The sequence below is a fragment of the Terrapene carolina genome, unplaced genomic scaffold, assembly GCF_002925995.2.
Source record: "Terrapene carolina triunguis isolate 2854851 unplaced genomic scaffold, T_m_triunguis-2.0 Scaffold580, whole genome shotgun sequence".
Lineage (NCBI taxonomy): Eukaryota > Metazoa > Chordata > Testudines > Emydidae > Terrapene > Terrapene triunguis.
In genome coordinates, this window is record NW_020664931.1 from 4,444,747 (window position 1) to 4,464,628 (window position 19,882).

The 19,882-nt window shown below is 48.0% G+C and overlaps 1 protein-coding gene across 1 annotated transcript in view; it reads right to left on the reverse strand.

Moving 5' to 3' along the window:
* SEMA5A (semaphorin 5A) overlaps nucleotides 1–19,882 on the reverse strand; it is a 668,054-nt gene that overhangs the window by 176,618 nt on the left and 471,554 nt on the right. Inside the window, exons 11-12 of the mRNA XM_026659123.2 lie at nucleotides 18,369–18,486; nucleotides 883–1,064 (exon numbers count right to left, since the gene is read on the reverse strand). Coding sequence (XP_026514908.1) covers nucleotides 883–1,064; nucleotides 18,369–18,486 — 300 coding nt within the window. The remainder of the gene's footprint in view (nucleotides 1–882; nucleotides 1,065–18,368; nucleotides 18,487–19,882) is intronic.

Genomic DNA, 19,882 nt, shown 5'->3' on the forward strand with positions numbered 1-19,882 from the left:
AACAGGCCATTTAACAAGTTTCAACTTGAGAGTTAGGTGCAAAAAATGTTTGAAACATGAGCTCCAGGTCAAATTAGCCCCACTTCCTTCACTATCACCAGTTGTCAGGACAAGTCTGCTAATCCTACACCCTCTAACTTGGCCATGACTGTTCAGAACAAACACTTTGTTTCTAAGCTTAGACTGAAAAATGATCTGCTCTAGTATTCTGTCTATGGGGTCAGGTGAGTGGTCTGGGATGGAAAAGTGGCTGCAAGACCAGACTTAGTGGGCCACAGACCAGGATATTATGATATCAGCACAGGCTACAGTGGACCTGCCTCCGGAGACTCCAGAGCAGAGAGACAAGCATCCTCCTTTTGCTCCCCATACCTAGTGCAAGTATTCACAAATCCTGAGAGCTGGTGCAACGGAGGTGGTGCTAAAGGGTGGTGACTTCCAGGACTTGGCCCTCAAAATGTGTTCTTTTTGATAACTGGGCCAGAACTAATGTTTAAAAAAAGCTTACTGGTCCTGCAAAAGTCTCTCTGTGCCCCAATAAATTACTAAACTCCGGGGCTTTAAATTGTGGGTGTCACCGAATGCATTGATTTCCCCCCCTATATTTCTGTTGTTAATGTTAACTGTAGTCAACTTAAATAGTTTCACAAAACCTGAAGTTAATTTTTCCCACTTGGCCAGTTCTCTCTCCCAGCGAAGTCTGAGAGGCTTATGTTCCATGCTACTGTGACTATCATCATAAGCAGTTTCCTATTCAAGAAGGAATAGGAAGGCTGTGAATAAGGTTTAAAAGAAATATTACTTAAAATGTGTTTTATTTTTAATACTTTAAAAAAAGATATCTTATAGGATCTGTTTGGGTCTTGTGATTGTCTGACGTACCTGGAGCAGTTGGCAATCTCCATACTTGGTCCTTCGCACTGCCAGCCTCCACACTGAGGCGCTGGACTGTCACACAAGCGAGTTCTGCAGAGGCAGGAGCCAACACTGGTACCATCAGTGTGGGTGCAGGGTTTCCATTGAGACCACATTCCAAAATTTCCGTCCACAGTCAAATTCCTGGTCTAGAAGATAAAAAAACAGAAAGTCTAGGTAAGACAGCAGAAAACTGCTCAGAGGTCCCTTTTGATGTAACTTTTTAATTGCACAACATAGAGAAGTCTGAACTTCAACTATTCAAAATTTAGAGCCACCACTGGAGTCATTCTCAAAAGGATCACACCCTTTTAGACTGTAAATCCTTTAGAGCAGGAATTCTCTTTTTTGTGTTTGTACAGTTCCTGGGGAATGGAACCTCAATCTGACTGGAGCCTTTGGACACTATAAATAATAAATAATAAATAATAAAATTCAATCTATCATCATCACCCCTAACTACAACCAATATCACTGGCTCCGTTGGAAAGAATTCCTACAGAAATTCAACAGGAATTAGAGCCCCGTTCTCTCAATCATCTTCTGACTGAAATTATTTCCCATTTCTCCCAAACTCTGCTGTCATCTGAACTAAGACACTGATTGCAAAACAGAATATGCAAGAATGTTTGCAGAAACATGACTTTAGATTGAAAGGAGGAAGTAGTAGAGGATAATGGTCAAGGTATAGATTCTAGTTAAGCCTATGCTAAATCTTAATGATTAGTAGTTTTCTTTGATATTTATAAAAAACACATTTTAATAAAAGAACCATCACTAAAATTCCACTCCCTGGGGAAGCAGAATGTGATTTTAAATATATACATTATATATGGGAACAAACACAGCTGTAAAAAACAATACAAATGAAAAAGCATAAAACTTTACTTTTAGAACTCTCGCCTTTTCCCTTAAAGTCTATTCCCACTGTCTTCACCTGGAGGAGGATGAGGTTCTTTTACAATGTTGAATAATTCTTCCAAAATGCAGTTTAAAAGCTATGTGAATAAGATCTCTATAATTATATATTTAACCAGGAATTGTCTAATTAAAAGAAACAGTGCTAACTCGAGATTTCATCAGACTTCATTGCTACTGGAACCTTTCATGAAATTGGTGATGGATATCAGGAATTTAGCTCTCTAGATGAAGGCACTCTTTAGTAGAGAATGATTAAAAGATTAGAAAACTTGCATTATAGACTCAATAAACCAACTTTTTGTTCTGTGTTTGTACAACACCTAGCATACTGGGATCCTGGTCTATGAGTAGGGTCCCATAGTGCTACAGTAATACAAATAAATAATAATGATATAGCTAAATAGTACATAGGTCCTCCCTGTAGCTGGGCAATTACCCCACTCCTGGGGAAAAGGCTGATTGCGGAGGCGGCCACAGCTGTGGACACACCCAATCAGGCCACAGCTTGCCCTGATATAAGGGCTACGGGAGACACTCACTCAGTCTCACTCCAGCCTTGGAGTAGGAAGGACCTAGCTGCCTGGGAGTACAGGTTACCCGAAGCAGAGCAGTGCTGAGGAAGGGCAAGAGGAGCTGGGGTGTTCCAGCCTGGCAAACCTCCCCCCCCCCAGCTGAGACCTGATTAAGGTCTAAGGAGGTACTGGGGTACAGAGGTAGCTGGTCCAACCCCCTTGCCAGTGATGAATGGCCATTACAGACTGAAGTCTGCCCCAGGAAAAAGGGGCAAGATGATGAGTGACAGTAGCCACTGGGGCAAGGTGGGCATAGGGGGAGGGGAGTTCCTCTGGGAGGGGAGACTGAGATTGTGGGGGTACTGCTATGGGCAGAACCCCAAGGTAAAGGGCACTGGGTTGGGGGGGAATCATGGGGGGTGGGGGGGGTGAGGAAGGAGAGACACTGGCCACCAGGAGGTGCTCTGAATGATGAAATTGAGCTAATTCCCGGATGACCAGCAGGAGGTGCCACAGCGGTGAGTCAGCGATCTGCTACACTCCCTTCACCCAAGAAATAGAGGGGAGGAGGAGCCTGAAGCTGTTTAGCATATTTTAAGGGGGGAAGCAGGGAGGAAAAGTACCAGTACTTAATGCCCTAACATCTGTTTCTACACTGAACTATAAACAAAACTGGCAGAACTGCTATGAAAGACATGGAAAGGTGACTCACTTGGCTACCTGGCATGAACAATAGATATCACTTAATTCTAAATGGAGTAGGGAAGGGAGATAAAGGATGTATAAATTCCACAGCTAATTAGAAGATACAAGAGACATGGCAGCATGTTTTCACTGCATCTCTGGCTGATCTCCAGCCACTCTGCTAAAAGGTTCCATAATTTAACTATTAATAAAACTTTTCAAGATCAATAATTCACATACAGTACTACCCATAGAACAGACAAGTTTATTTTCTGGGAGCTGAGACTGATAGAGCTACAATCTATCAACTCAGCATACTGCTGACACATGTTTATTGAAAATAACACACTGTTATAGTGTGTATGCTGTTATTTTTCACAAACAGGAAATAATTATTTCTTGTTAAATGTCAGTTGTGCTCATTCTCAACACTGAGAGTTGGAAGAGTCTGTATTCTATAAACACAGATAACATGTCCCCAGTCCAATTAGTGTCAGAGCTGTGAAACCATCTCTACTGCTTACTTTTCCACAATGTATCAGAGCACCTTCACTGCTGTCTCACCTACACTCTTCACAAGACAACACTCATATGATCAGCTAGATCCCCAGTTGTCTAGAGAGAAATAAAGTCAAATGTGGAACTATGAGTACTTTAAATGAAAGTTTACTGAGCTGAGTGCCAAATTCAGCTCTCACCAGCACCGCTGCAATGCCCTTTACCCATAAAGTTGTGTTGTACTCAACCGTCTCACCTACCTCAGAGTGCAGGCCAGCACAAAACAAGGAGATATTTACTTTTTCTCTCATTTGGTTACATTTTCTCTTCCACCCTTCTTTCCTCCGGTGCCTTCTCTCATTCCTACCCAAAGTTTCTTCTTATCCCTGTCTTCCCTCTACTTGTTTCTCTCTGTCCCTGCCCATTCAAAAGGCTCTTCTTTTCTCTGCTATCTACATGTCTCTTGATGCTCTCTGCAACCCTCCAAATGGCTCTTTTGTGCTAGCTTGCACGCTGAGGAGAGGAACTCTGTATCTTCAGTCAGTCAGCAACTTCTTGTGTTGCCTATTCTCTGGGGTGGAATCACTGAGTTTCAGTTTGGATGCTATACGTATGCCAACATCTCCTCAAGCTGAAAATGCTTCTGGTAGGTTTCCACTGGTTTATACAAAAATTCAGAGACTACACTCTTAGCGGACTGCCCATATAAAGAGCAATAAACTCACCCTTCCCACTAATAATAAATAATGCAACAATGAATCTCCTCAGTACAATCTGCATATTCACTATTTATTCGGAGGGACTATTGTAAAATATGATGCACTTCATACACCAGGAATTGAATACACTACACTGTACTCCTAGTTCCGGCTGACCAAGCAGCAAGGAGCTGGGTTTAGGAACTGAAAACAGCTTTCCTGTGTGACAGCAATGGACTCTTCCTCTAGGGCAGTGGTTTTCAAACTTTTTTTTCTGGCAACCCAGTTGAAGAAAACTGATGCCTGTGACCCAGCGGAGCTGGGGATGAGGGGTTGGGGGTGTGGGAGGGGACTCAGGGCCTGGGGCAGAGGGTTGGCATGTGGGGAGTGAGGGCTGCGGGGTGGGGCTGGGAATGAGGGATTCAGGGTGTGGGATAGGGCTCTGGGCTGGGGGTGCAGGCTCTGGTATGGTGCTGGGGATGAGTGTTTTGGGGACTCAGGGCAGGGGTACGGGAGGGGAGCACAGCTCTGGGCTGGGGTGCAGGCCCTGGTGTGGGGCTGGGGATGAGGAGTTTGGGTGTAGAAAGGGGCTCTGGGTTTCGGGGGCTCAGGGCAGGGGTATAGGAGGGGGGCACGGCTCTGGGCTGGGGGTGCGGGCCCTGGGATGATGGGGTTGGGGTGCAGGAAGGGGCTCTGGGTTTGGGGGGGCTCAGGGCAGGGGTTGGGGCATGAGTTTACCTTTGGTGGCTCCCAGTCAGCAGCGCAGCCAGGGTGCAGAGGCAGGCTTCCCGCCTGCCTGGCGCCGCGGACCGCTCTGCGCCCTGGAAGTGGCCAGCAGGTCCAGCTCCTAGGCGAAAGTGCGCAAGTGGCTCCATGTGGCTCTCGCCTGCAGGCGCACGCGCACACACTCGCAGCTCCCATTGAATGGGAACCCTGATGCTCGGGGCGGGACCTGCGTGTGGAGCCCCGTGGGGGCCCCCCCTCGCCTACGAGCCAGACCTGCTGCTGGCTGCTTCTGGGTAGGGACTACTAGTTTTACTACTAGTTTTTTCTGGCCAGCCGCCAGGGTCCCTGGGTGCTGAGCAAGGCGAACCAGTGCCTTGCATTCTGTGACCCAGTACTGGGTCACACCCTAGTGCAGTGCTTTTCAAAGTTAGGGTCATCAGGTCAGACTGTGGTTGTAAAGCTTCATGCAAAAATTTTTTTTTTTTTTTTTAGAAATTATTATTTAATAATGCAGAAAAAGTCAGAACACAAAAGGGTTTATTCTCCAATGCGTTGCATTTTGTATAGTGATTTATTCTGGTACTAAGTTCAAAAAGGTGTAAATGACCACCAATGTGAACTGGCCATTTTGCACAGGTGTAAATCTTGACACAAGATGCAGGGCAGTGGAGAATAAAGCTAGGACTCTGTGACCAAATGCACCCTGTATTCACACCCTACACACTGTTGTGATAATCTTTGTACAAAGTATGCCTTGTGAGGTATCATTTGAAAACTAATAACTCACTGGTCAATAATATCACAGTGACATGTGTATGGCAACATTATAGGTAAGTTATGAATTCTCCCTGTACAGTGTTTATAGAACATGTTCAAACCCACATAGACCCATTTAACCACTCCTGCCTAATCAGGACTATCTTAAACAAAGGATTGTGTGTGTGCCGCAATTTATATATAGTAGAAAACCAGGTCCTTGAGACAGCAAGAGCGAGACAAGGCAAATCTGTATTTCAGCATACACAGGAGAGAAGAAAGAGCATGGGGCACCTTCACCCCCCGACTACACTTTGCCTTCTTCACTGCTGGAATAAACTTTGCTTTGAGGAGTAGTTCTCCGAAGACTCAATTTCAAAGGGTGACTAGACTATAAAAGTGAGGGGCAAGAACACCCCAAGGTATTAACTGAGAGAGACATCTCTTTTTCACCTAAGACGACAAAGGAAACCGCTTGACTTTGGGAGGGATCCTGACCTGAAGTTTGGTCAGCCCTGTTGTTGGGAACAAGTGGTAAGGATTTTACCTTGAACCGAGTCTAGCTTGTTAAGTTTTAGCACTGGAAAGCATTTCATCTTTATTCCTCGTGACTATTTCTAACGTTAATGCCTTGTATTTGTACTCACTTAAAATCTCTCTTTGTAGGGAAATACACTTGTTTTATTCTTTAATCAAAACTAATCTAGTGTTGTGGTTAAACTGGGCTCTGTGGTAGCTCAATTTAAACTAGCAAACTGTTCGATATTGTTCCATTACAGAGGCAATGGACCCAAAATATCTGAACTGTCCAGGAGAGGGCTGGATAGTGGAGAACATATTTTTTTGGAGGAAAATTTGGGAATGGGAGTGTGTTGTGGTCACCCTGCAAGTAGTAACCACGGCTGCTGGAAGCTAGCGTGTGGCTTATGTTTTCTGACAGACTGCTGTGGTCAGAGTTGCAGGACAGGGCTGCAGCTATACACAGACACACAGGGTGTGAGCTGCATGCTGTTTGTGAGAGGCCCAGGTGGAAGGTACAGCAGCAAAGCATTGTGAGGTACCCTAGGTTGCAGGGCAGGTGGTGACACAGCCCTCACTGGTGTGGACTGTATCCTGGAATGTGAGAGGCTCCTGCTAGGATGAGCTTATAACATACACAAATGTCACATGGGCATAAATCCAGCCCTCCTGCTCTCACCTCAACAGCTCCCCAGCACTCAGGGACTCAGAAGTTCAGGGGCCTTCCGGGAGCCCTTGCTGTTAAAGGTAGAGGAACTGGGCTGTAAGGGCTGCCCCTTCTCTCCATCTCAACTGGCTTGAAGAGGGGAAGGGGCAGAGGAAAAGCATCAGGGGCTTCAAAAGGAATAACAGAAGCTCAGCAGAGGTGAAGAAATCATTTTTGCTCCTGTATGAAGAAAGTGCCACTCCCGCTAGGAAGCAGGAACAGAACCTGGAATTTCCTTTGCCACCACTCCCCCACCCATTCATCAGCCTATTGCCACCAACTCTCACAATGACCCCTGAAGAAGCCTTTTTTGTATAAGTGTGAAGAGACATTGGGGGAGAGGGGCACTAAGGAAAGAAGTAGAGTAATCTTGGCCAGAGCCATACAACTTAGATACTTTTCAAGAAAACAATGAGGAGTACGGTGGCACCTTAAAGACTAACAGATTTATTTGGGCATAAGCTTTTGTGGGTAAAAAACCCCCCACTTCAGATGCATGGAGTGAAAATTACAGATGCAGGCATAAATATACTGACACACAAAGAGAAGGGAGTTATCTTACAAGTGGAGAACCAGTGTTAAAAAGGCAAATTCAATCAGGGTGGATGTGGTCCACTCCCAATAATTGATGAGGAGGTGTCAACACCCAGAGAGGGAAAATTGCCTTTGTAGTGAGTGAGCCAGCCAGTCCCTATTCAAGCCCAAATTAATGGTGTTAAGTTTGCAAATGAATTGTAGCTCTGCAGTTTCTCTTTTGAAGTCTGTTTTTGAAGTTTTTTTTGTTGAAGGATGGCTACTTTCAAATCTGTTATTGAATGTCCAGGGAGATTGAAGTGTTCTCCTACTGGCTTTTGTATGTTACCATTCCTGATGTCTGATAGAGACAAACACCTACAAGATCTTTATCAAGCATTCTTAAAAACTACAATACCCACCTGAGGAAGTGAGGAAACAGGTTGACAGAGCGAGACTGGTACCCCCAAAAATCAACTACCACAGGACAGGCCCAACAAGGAAAATAACAGAACACCACTGGAAAACAATCCCTCACTCTCACAGACCTTGCAAGGCAGGCCAGTCCTCGCTTACAGACAGCCCTTCAACCTGAAGCAAATACTCACTAGCAACTACGCACCACACCACAGAAACACTAACCCAGGAACCAATCCATGTAACAAACCCTGCTGCCTACTGTCCCCATATCTACTCTAGTGACACCATCAGAGGACCCAACCACATCAGCCACACCATCAGGGGCTCATTCACCTGCACGTCTACTAATGTGATATATTCCAGAAATGCCCCTCTGCCATGTACATTGGCCAAACCAGACAGTCTCTATGTAAAAGGATAAATGGACACAAATCAGGCATCAGGAATGGTAACATACAAAAGCCAATAGGAGAACTCTTCAGTCTCCCTGGACAGTCAATCACTTCAGCAAAGTCAATAATCCTTTAGCAAAAAAGTTCAAAAACAGACTTCAAAGACAAACTGAAGAGCTACAATTCATTTGCAAATATAAAACCATTATTTTGGGCTTGAATAGGGACTGGGAATGGCTGGCTCACTACAAAAGCAATTTTCCGTCTCTTGGTATTGACACCTCCTCATTAATTATTAGGAGTGGACCACATCCATCCTGACTGAATTGGCCTTGTTAACACTGGTTCTCCACTTGTAAGGTAACTCCCTTCTCTTTGTGTGTCAGTATATTTATGTCTGCATCTGTAATTTTCACTCCATGCATCTGAAGAAGTGGGTTTTTTTACCCATGAAAGCTTATGCCCAAAGAAATCTATTAGTCTTTAAGGTGGCAACGGACTGCTCGTTGTTTTTGTGGATGCAGACTAACGCGGCTACCCCTCTGATACTTGGCATATATTTCAAGCGACATTCCCATTTTAGCCCCATTGTTGTCTAATTATCCAAGTTCCACACAAATTTGGTGTCCCCTCAGTTATATTGTTTGCAATTACTTACATCAGACCTAAAGAATCATGGGGGGAAAAAGTAAAAGAAAAAGTAATTTATACTAAAGAAACAAAGATGAGAGCATTTTAAGAAACGGTTACTTACCTTCTGTAACTGTTGTTCTTCGAGATGTGTTGTTCACGTCCATTACACATTAGGTGTGCGCGCGCCGCGTGCACGAACGTCGGAAACTTTTTCCCTCAGCGGCTCCCGTCGGGCCTGCAGGGTCTCCCTTCCCGCCAGAGCGGCGCCCCGCTCTAGCATATATATATACCCCTGCCAGCCCGACCCCCCTTCGGTTCCTTCTTGCCGGTGACTCCGACAGAGGGGAAGGAGGGTGGGAAGTGTAATGGACGTGAACAACACATCTCGAAGAACAACAGTTACAGAAGGTAAGTAACCGTTTCTTTTTCTTCGAGTGATTGTTCACGTCCATTACACATTAGGTGACTCACAAGCTTACCATTGGAGGAGGGTAGGAGTCAAGGAATAACTGATTGAAGCACAGCCCTGCCGACAACCGCATCCTCTCTGGTCTGATGATGGATCGCGTAGTGGGCTGTGAACATATGCACCGACGACCAGGTGGCTGCCTTGCAGATTTCCTGGAGCGGAACCTGTGCCAAGAAGGCCACCGAGGACGCTTGGGCCCTAGTCGAGTGAGCCCTGATTTGCGGGGCTGGTACGTTGGCAAGCTCGTAGCACGTGTGTATGCAAAGCACAATCCATTGCGACAAGCGTTGCGTCGAAATAGGTTGGCCCCTCATTCGCTCCGCAATGGCAATAAACAGCTGAGTTGATTTGCGGAATGGCCTGGTGCGGTTGAGATAAAACGCCAAGGCCCGACGGACATCAAGGGTATGCAGGCTGCGGTGGCTTGGGTCCGTATGAGGCTTGGGGAAGAACACTGGTAAACAAATGTCCTGCCCCATATGGAAATGCGTGACCACTTTCGGCAGGAATTTAGGGTGCGGCCTTAGTTGCACTTTATCCTTATAAAAAACTGTATAAGGGGGCTCCGAAGTGAGGGCTCTCAATTCCGATACCCTCCTAGCCGAAGTGATGGCCACGAGAAACGCTACCTTCCATGAGAGGTGCAGGAGGGAGCAAGAGGCTAGGGGCTCAAAGGGTGGCCCCATGAGTTTAGTGAGGACCAGGTTGAGGTTCCATGCCGGTACCGGTGGGCGCGAGTAGGGAAACACCCTCTCCAACCCCTTGAGGAATCGGGCTACTGTGGGGTTGGAGAACACCGAAACCCGCAATACCCCAGGGTGGAACGCCGATATGGCAGCCAGATGCACCTTAATCGAAGCGGGGGCGAGCCCTTGATGCTTGAGGTGTAGCAAGTAGTCTAGAATTAGTGGTATTGAAGCCTGCAGAGGCTGGATGTGGTGAGGCCCACACCATTGGGAGAACCGTTTCCATTTGGCAAGGTAGGTCGCTCTTGTGGAGGGCTTCTTACTACCAAGGAGGACTTGCTGGACCTCCTGAGAGCATCTGTGCTCCATATCGTTTAGCCAGAGAGAAACCATGCCGTGAGATGCAACGACGGCAGGTTCGGGTGGAGTAGGTGACCTCGGTCTTGCGTGATGAGGTCGTGATGGAGGGGGAGGGTTATCGGAGTGGTCACGGACAGTTCCAACAGGGACGTGAACCAGTGTTGACGTGGCCACGCCGGAGCAATAAGGATGACTGTCGCCTTGTCCCTGCGGGTCTTGAGGAGGACCCTGTGGATGAGCGGGAATGGGGGGAAGGCATACCTCAGGCTCCCGCCCCACGGGATAGCGAAGGCATCTGCCAATGAGCCCGGACTGCGGTTCTGGAACGAACAAAACTGAGGGCATTGGCTGTTGTCCTTGGTGGCAAAAAGATCCACCTGGGGAAACCCCCACCTCCGGAAGATTGAACGCAGGACGTCCTGCCTCAACGTCCACTCGTGCATGAGATAGGACCGGCTGAGACGGTCCGCTAACCCGTTCTGGACTCCGGGGAGATATGCAGCCAGGAGGTGGACTGAATGGGCTATGCAGAAGTCCCAGAGGAGGAGCGCCTCGTGACAGAGGGGAGAGGACCGGGACCCGCCCTGCTTGTTTATGTAGAACATGGCGGTAGTGTTGTCCGTCAGAACCGACACGCTGTGGCCTCTCATGGTAGCGTGAAAGGTCTGGCAGGCGAGGCGAATCGCCCTTAGCTCCTTCAGGTTGATATGAAGCAACTTTTCTTCCCTGGACCACAAGCCCTGAGTGTGCAGGTCCCCCAGGTGCGCCCCCCAACCCAGGTCCGACGCGTCTGTTACTAACGTCAGAATGGGTTGCGGGGCGGCGAAAGGGACCCCCGCGCAAACCTGCTGTCGATCGAGCCACCAACAGAGGGCGTTCGACACCCGAGCCGGGATCGTGACGACCATGTCTAAGGGATCTCTGTTGGGGCAATATGCCTGGGCCAGCCACAGCTGCAGCGGCCGGAGTCTGAGGCGGGCGTGTCCGACTACGTGGGTGCAGGCCGCCATGTTCCCCAAGAGTTGTAAGCAACATCTGGCCGTGGTCGTGGGGAATTGCTGGATGGAGCTCACGGCCTTCTGGATAGCCAGGAACCACGGTACGGGAAGACTCGCTCATGCCGCCACTGAGTCCAGGACTGCCCCTATGAAGTCTAGCCTCTGCGTGGGGACCAATGATGACTTGGGTATATTGACCAGCAGACCGAGTTCGTGGAACACTCGTAGCGTCAATGTCACATGGGAGCGAACCTCGGCCTCCGACCGGCCCGCCAGGAACCAGTCGTCCAAGTATGGGTAGACGCGCATCCTTCTTTTTCGAAGAAAGGCAGCTACCACTGACATGCATTTCGTGAAAACGCGTGGGGCTGTTGCCAGGCCGAAGGGCAAGACCGTAAATTGGAAATGGCGCTGATTGATAGTGAAGCGCAGGAATTGCCGGTGGGCCGGCCGGATGGCTATGTGAAAGTAGGCGTCTTTCATATCGAGGGCAGCGTACGAATCCCCCGGATCCAGGGAAGGAATGATGGTACCAAGGGAGACCATACGGAAACGTGGTTTGAGCAAGTATTTGTTTAGCTTGAGAAGGTCCAGAATAGGACGGAGGCCCCCTTTTGCTTTGGGAATGAGGAAGTATCTTGAACAGAACCCTTTTCCTCTGAGGTCCGGGGGAACCTCTTTCACCGCTCCCACTGAGAGGAGGGTCTGCACCTCCTGCATGAGGAGTTGCTCGTGAGAGGGGTCCCTGAAGAGGGACGGGGGTGGGGGGTGGGAGGGAGGGGGCGAGGAGAACTGAAGAGTGTAACCTGTCTCCACCGTGCGTAGGACCCAGCGGTCCGATGTTATACTTGACCAAGCACGGTAAAAATGGGACAGGCGGTCCCTGAAACACAGGGCGGGATCCGGAATAGAGATGGGTACACTGTCCTCGATCGCAGCTTCAAAACCCTGGTTTGTTTCCCGGCTGCGGTTTGTTTTGGCCTTGATTTTGGCCCTGGTTAGGCGTGTTGTTGCGTCTACGCCTGTTATCCCTGCCCCTCCTGCGGTACGGTTCCTGTCTAGGACGAGGATGGTACTGCCTCTGTGGAGGTTGGGGCTTGAATGGCTTCCTCTGCGTCACTGGGGTGTGCATCCCCAAAGACTTGAGGGTAGCTCGAGAGTCCTTGAGGCTATGTAGTCTGGCGTCCGTTTGTTCCGAAAACAAGCCTTAACCCTCGAACGGAAGGTCTTGGAGGGTGTTTTGCACCTCTGGGGGAAGGCCAGAAGCCTGCAGCCATACCGAGCACCTCATTACCACTCCTGACGCGATTGTCCTAGCGGCTGCGTCAGCAGAGTCAAGTGAGGCCTGTAAGGAGGTTTTGGCTACCGCCTTCCCCTCGTCTACTATGGCAGCAAACTCGGGTTGCGAGCCCTGAGGCAAGGCTTCCTTGAACTTGGACACTGATGCCCAGGAGTTGAAATTGTGCCTTTTTAGGATCGCTTGTTGGTTTGCGATCCGCAACTGGAGGCCTTCGGACGAGTAGACCTTTCTCCCAAATAAGTCCAAACGTTTTGCCTCCTTGGCCTTGGGGGCCGGGGCCTGTTGGCCATGGCGCTCCCATTCGTTGACCGCAGAGACGACCAGCGAACATGGGGTTGGATGGGAGAATAGAAAGTCAAACCCTTTGGACGGGGTGAAGTATTTCCTCTCTACGCCCTTTGCAGTCGGCGCAGAGGAGGCTGGCGTTTGCCATACAGTCTTATAATTAGACTGGACCGTTTTTATAAGCGGGAGCGCGATCCTGGAGGGACCCTCCGGGCTTAAAATGTCGACCATAGGGTCTTCCTGCTCAACCGTCTCCTCTGCCTGCAACCCCAAATTGAGGGCTACCGGCGGAGCAGGTCCTAGTGTGCCCGATGGTCAATTGGGGGAGGACCGGACACTGTTGTGCCCGCCACGGCTTCGTCTGGTGAGGAGGAGGAGGTCGTGGCCTTCTGTGCGTCCTCTTCCTCCTGCAACTCCTCATCCGCAGGGTGGTCCTACGGAGTGCGTTCCCTGACGCGGGCCTGGGACGGTGCCGGGCTCGGTGCCGAGTCAGCCCTCTCCCTTTCTGGCAGCCTGGAGACCGTGGCCTCCTTGCGGGAGGTAGGGCGGCACCGTGGGGAGCGGGACCGGTGTCCTGAGGAGTCCGATCTCGAGGTTCTGGACGGGGGGCCTTGTTGGTGGTAGGCCCAAGGGGTCCAGAATGGCCATTGTCCTGGGTGGCTCCACTGTGGTTGCCACGAGGCTTCGTGCTCCCTACTGGCCTGCGCTCTGTGGGCATATCTGCTAGAATGGCCCGAGTCCTCCTCCGACACTATGGACGGCGATCTAGAGGGCCACGGCAGTGCCGTGGGGCGGTGCCGGTCCGGAGTCGGAGAGCGATGCCTTCGAGACCGGGACCGTGAGTAGCGCCGTGCAGACCTGGACCTGGATCGGTACCGGTGACCCCGGGACCGGGAACGGCTGTGGGAGGACGGTCTCGGGAATCGTGCAACCGAAACGTCCCGGTGCCTGCTCGAGCAGGGCTGCTGGGCTGGTGCCTCGCGCGTGTTGGGGCCCGACTGTTGTGCGGCCCGCTGCGCGGAGGGAAGCCGGGAGTCCACCGAGGCGGAGCTCGACCGGGACCGGCGCCGCGCACGGTGCCGAGATGGCGACCGTGATGGGTGCATCATCGCCGGCTTGCCCTTGGACGGCAGTCTCGGCGGAATGTCCTTAGCGCGGAGGGTGCCTTCAGCGGACAATTCAATGAGGCCCTTTGCTGCCTCAAATGTGTCCGGGGTGGAGGGCTGTTCCAACAGTTCCTCCAGCCCTTCCTCCTCACTCGACGCGCTTATCCCGGGGCTCAACGGGCCTTTCGGCGCCGGAGCCACTGGCACCAGGATCTGTGTCGGGGCCGCAGCGGCTTTGGCAGCACTTGCGGTCTTCGCGGGTGCTACCTTCTTGTGCGGGGAACGTCCTCGGGCCTTGGGTTGGCCCTTCGGCTTAACCGGTGAAGAGGACCGGTGCCGGAGGTGTTCCCGCCGAGTCGGTACCGTAGGCTTAGGCTGCCCCGCCGGTGTCGGATCACGAACCGATGCCGGGGCACTCCGCACCGAGGTTGACGGTGCCGCGGAAGTGGAGGGCTGTAACGCCGCCTCCATGAGCAGCTGCTTAAGGCGAAAGTCTCTCTCTTTCTTAGTCCTGGGCTTGAAAGCCTTACAGATCTTGCAGCGCTCCTTTTGGTGTGCTTCCCCCAGGCAGCGGAGACACGATTCGTGTGGGTCGCTCAATGGCATAGGCCTGCGGCACGTGGCACAAGCCTTGAAGCCTTGGGTGTGCGGCATGCCCCGCCGCCCAGGGCCGGTGCCGGGGTTGGCCAAACACCTAGCGCAAAGACGTTTAGGTCTTTGTGAAGAACTGATAACTGCTACTTAACACTTAACAACTAACGAACTGATAACTGTATCACTAATTACTATGCTAAGGGACACTCTCAGACGAGAGACAGAGTTGTTCCAACGTCGCCACGGGCGGTAAGAAGGAACTGAAGGGGGGTCAGGCTGGCAGGGGTATATATTCGCTAGAGCGGGGCGCCGCTCTGGCGGGAAGGGAGACCCTGCAGGCCCGACGGGAGCCGCTGAGGGAAAAAAATTCCGACGTTCATACACGCGGCGCGCGCACACCTAATGTGTAATGGACGTGAACAATCACTCGAAGAAGAAGCTTCCTTCATGAATAATTGTGTGTGCCCCTCATTTTCGTTAGTTGTCACATATTGTGTCCCATTTTTGGGCTGTGGTAGTTTCACAAGTATGGGCTTGTAGGGGCTGCTGAGGAGACAATTCACAGTTTGGTGGACAAAGTGGCAGGACACAAGAGAAACATTTCAAAGCAGTATGTAGAAGATCCACTTTGAATTTATGCTTCAGGACCCACTCATGCCTTTGTCCCCTGAAGACTGGATCACAGCAATCAACTCCATTTTGGGTAATACCCTGAAGACTGGATCACAGCAATCAACTCCATTTTGGGTAATACCATCAAAAATCGTAACTAAGGAAGAAAGCATCAGCCTGCCTGCTAAACAAGTCTGGGTCGTGTAGCAGTTATACCTGCGATCTGTGACTTACACTGGCTGCAGGTCTATTTCAGAATTAAGTTTTTAGGTGTTAGTTCTGACCTTGATTTGAGGCCTGACTATCTGACAGACTGCTTTTCTCCTAATTAGTATTGTGGAAGTTGAGGTCATCTGAGGCACTCGAGCTAGCAGCTCACTTGCAATATGATCAGAATGGCACTGCTGGCAGGGCATTTTTAGTGAAGAAAACTTGAGTCTTGGAACTTGCATTTCTCTTTCACTCGACTGAACTCTGGATTTTGTAACCTTCTGGACACACTGCAGGGAAAGTCTTTCCTGAGTTCACCTTTAAGGCCATTACTCTCTCTGTATCCTCCTGAAGATCCACTTCTGTCATGATGCCTGTGAAGAAACTACCTGATTTATACTAATAAACCTTTGGAATAATCTTAGGAGATGGGGGGGGGGGGACTGTGTTAATGTAACCATGTATTAACAAGATGTGACCAAAACATCACTTTATTCACTCTCGTGAATGGGCTGTACTCCTTGTCTTTAACCTCTGTCAGTCATTAGACAGAGTTCTTTGCTGGTTTGAAAAGGTTTAGCAAAATGTGAGACTGGCGGGAAACAACAACAAACAAACAAATAAATAAACAACAACAACAAAACATGATGAGGAAAAGCCTAAAAGACTTGAGAGGTGGATTTAGCTTCAAAATGCATTTGAGAGTAGTGTTTAGAATACACATTTCTATTTGTACACCACAGATCTCAAATATTCCCAAAGGGAAAAAAAACCAAAACCCTCTTTCCTTTAGTATGTATTTAATAGAAAAATACTGAGAGAGATTTGTGGGGTTGATGCTAAAGCACTAACTGTTGGTTACTAGAAAAGTATAAGCATACAAGCAGTTTTTCATCATAAAAGAGCAAGTCTCCAAGTGGGATTAGTGGTCACTGTCAATTTTGGAAGGTAGACAGTGGTATGCTCAATACTAGCTTAACTTTTTCTGCTGAAGTTAGCCATTGACTTCAGCGGGAGCAGTGTCAGGTCAAAACCGAGTGCTTTAGAGAAGCCCCCTCACAGAGCACTCAAACACGTTTGGGCAGCCCTGGAAGATAGCCAGGTTGGGGGAGACAGTTCAGACAGGCAAAAGGTATTTTTTATCTAAGTTCAAGGATGACATTTTATTCCTATATTCATCACCTATCCCTCAAGTCACTCTCCTCTCCCCAACCTTTTCAATGATAACTGCTTTATAGTCCCTGCCACCCAGGCTTGTGCCCTGTTTGAATCTCAGAGCATCCAGGATCTTGAAAAAATCCTGCCATTCTTCCTTTGTAACATGCCTAAAATCTGACTTCTCCTCTGTATCCTGACTGCTAACCCCCTGCCTCATGCACCAGTTATTTTTAATCTCTACTATCATAACTTCCCTTTCTTTCTGGCTTCCTTTCTTCTCCCCTTTCTAGTCTATCCAAAACACTGCAGCTAAAAATCATCATCTCGCTCTGCCCCTCTCTCCACTGGCTCCTTGACTACACATCAAGTTCGGCCTCATCTTTCTCACCTTCAGGCATTCATATAGCTCTTTCCTTGCTTATATCTTAGTTCTCATTTCCTTCTACTCCTTCTCTTGTTCCATATGGTCTGTATAATCATCTTGCTTCACTGCTCCTTTGTTTTCTTCTCCCCACTCAAGAATCAGTACCAGTTGTAGCCACTTCTGTGCCTTAAACAACCTCCCTCTTCTTCAGTGGAAGGTGTCTCCACATTCTTCTAATCTGTCTTTTGCTTCATTTCCTTTATTATTCTCACCTCCATATTGTCTACTCTTGCTCTTGAGTGCATCTAAAATAGCATTCTCTGAATTCTTTGTAAATCGTACTCTGCAAAGAGCAGTATTCCCTTTTCCTGAGGTTTCTGTTGACTACCCTCCTTCCCTTCCACTTTGGTTGGGTGTCTACTCCAATTATGCTATACAGATACATTCTACCACCCTGATGCTGAGTGGTACCTTACTTCTAGAATAATCCCACTGAATGCAATGCAACTGTTTCAATAGACCAAGGTACTATTCAACATGAATAGGGGAAGCAGAATCTGGCCATTAGTTTGCAAACTCCTTGGGGAAGGGAATTTTCTTCTTTGTTTATAAAAGACCATCTGTACTCGTACATTAAATAATAAAATATTTATTATTATTGTATTAATTGTTTATTTCATTACATATTTTGAGTGAGGCCAGACTAAACAAGAGAGAGCATATCAACTCCATCCCACATGAAATTATATATATATATATATATATATATATAAAAAGTGAGCAGTCATAAATATTATACTTGCTATAATCAGTGTTCATGTGTCATTAGGTGTGTGGGTTTTCTGCATCCAAACAATCCACTTTCTGTCTCTGGAAGGATAGCACTTTCTCAATCAGTGAACTTTGTGAAATGTTATGTGACTTTTTAAATTAGCAATAACAACCTCGGGGGGCAAGATTCCATCTCTAGCAATTAAAATCTGGTTTTACAGTACAAAGTGTGTGTGTGTGGGGGGGGGAATTCTGGAAGGAAAAACACTGTTGTAACTTGTCTCTGAATATTCATCTTCAAAGTGGGAATGTGTACAGTGGGGGAAGAAAGCTGACTGCTCCGTATAAAACTGCAAACAATTTCTTGTACATACTGTAAATTAGTCAGCTACGAACTGAAAAACAAATAAGTTTACAGTCCACATCTGAGCGGAACGGCCTGAAGCAATGTGCTTTGTGTATAATTATGTTCTCAGCCTGAGAAATCTTACAGTGACTAGTTTACATGAGATCCACATGAAGTCAAGAACTTTAAGAGGTCAATGAATTTTCTGGGACTTACTGGACACACAGTGATGCTTTGTTCCCACTGACTCATGCTTAGACTTTCTTCCAGTGTTGTGCATTTCTTCATCACCATGTCCCATCCACAGTAAGGATCCTGGGATCCAATACATGCACTGCAAATACAAACCCAAAAGATTAGATAATATGAACACTTGTATTTGCCTATACATGCCAAGGCTCCCTGAGATGCTACTTAGCATTTCCTCATATTGTATAGATCAATAAAGTAAAAACAAACATGTAATTGTTGTAATGGAGTTCAGGTGGAGCATCAAGGTGACTGAACTGTGGAAAACTAATGGGAATTAATAAACATCTGGTATACAGACCTAGAATCTGTTATAGGTAGTCTGGTAAATTTCTAGTTGTGTGCATAGTATGTAGTCAAGTTGTAATAATACTTAATCATTTGCAGTATAGAAGAAGTAAATAAAAAATTAAAGTGTCTGCTCTCAGATGATTTCAGGAGGCGTGATTCTGTCTATTTTGAAACCACAGTTATCACCTTTTGAGAGGAAGGAGATAATAGCTGCTCCTTTGAAACAGAACACAACAAAACTTCATTAATAGCAGCTATTTCTTTTACAGTGTGGTATAGAACCCTTTGAAATAAGTACCAAAAATGGCTTATTCTGCCCTTGCTAGGTGGTATGAAATAGGGGAGTCCATGCAAATTAAGTAAATAATATCTATGCTTAAAGGAATAATCCCACAATTTCTTCATGTATTTGTTGTTACCAGTCTCTTTAAATCCATCATCGGGGGCTGGCCATTAGATCCTCGCATCAAAATACCCATACTTTCCTAGTACATGTACATATGTATTAAAGGGGAAGCTTGTAGTAACCCCTCTATTCAGGCTGTATTGACCCCTCATTTTCAGTTGTAAAAAATTCTTGCAACTTTTTTTAAGAAGTTCCTACACCTCCATAGTCTGCAGGAAGCCTTTGAAATTTGGCAAGTGAGAGAGCCCTCAGGCTAGAGAAGTGTTTATTCTTTATCCCATAAAATGTGTTCAGGTTTAGCTGAGTTCTAAACTGCTAAAAATTCCCATTTCCCTTATCTGACTTGCATCGATCAGCAATGTCTTGGAGCATACAAAAATAATTACTAAATGGAACATTCTAAAGAGCTGGGCCCATGCTGCTGCCAAAGCAGCAGCAGAACAGTAGCAGCAGCAAACACCGCACCGGGAATGTATGGGAACTGTCAGAGCACACTGTAGCAGTGTAGGAGCAGGGCAGAACTAAGGTATGGCAGGAGGAGCTAACCCTTCTACCCCACCCCCCACCATGCCCCTCAGAACCAGCACATGGTCCTAGGAATCCCGTTCACCCTCTTGGGGAACCACATGTAGGGTGACCAGATGTCCCGATTTTATAGGGACAGTCCCGATTTTTGGGGCTTTTTCTTATATAGGTTCCTATTACCCCCCACCCCCGTCCTGATTTTTCACACTTGCTGTCTGGTCACTCTTAGGGTTACCATCCGTCCGGGTTTCCCCGGACA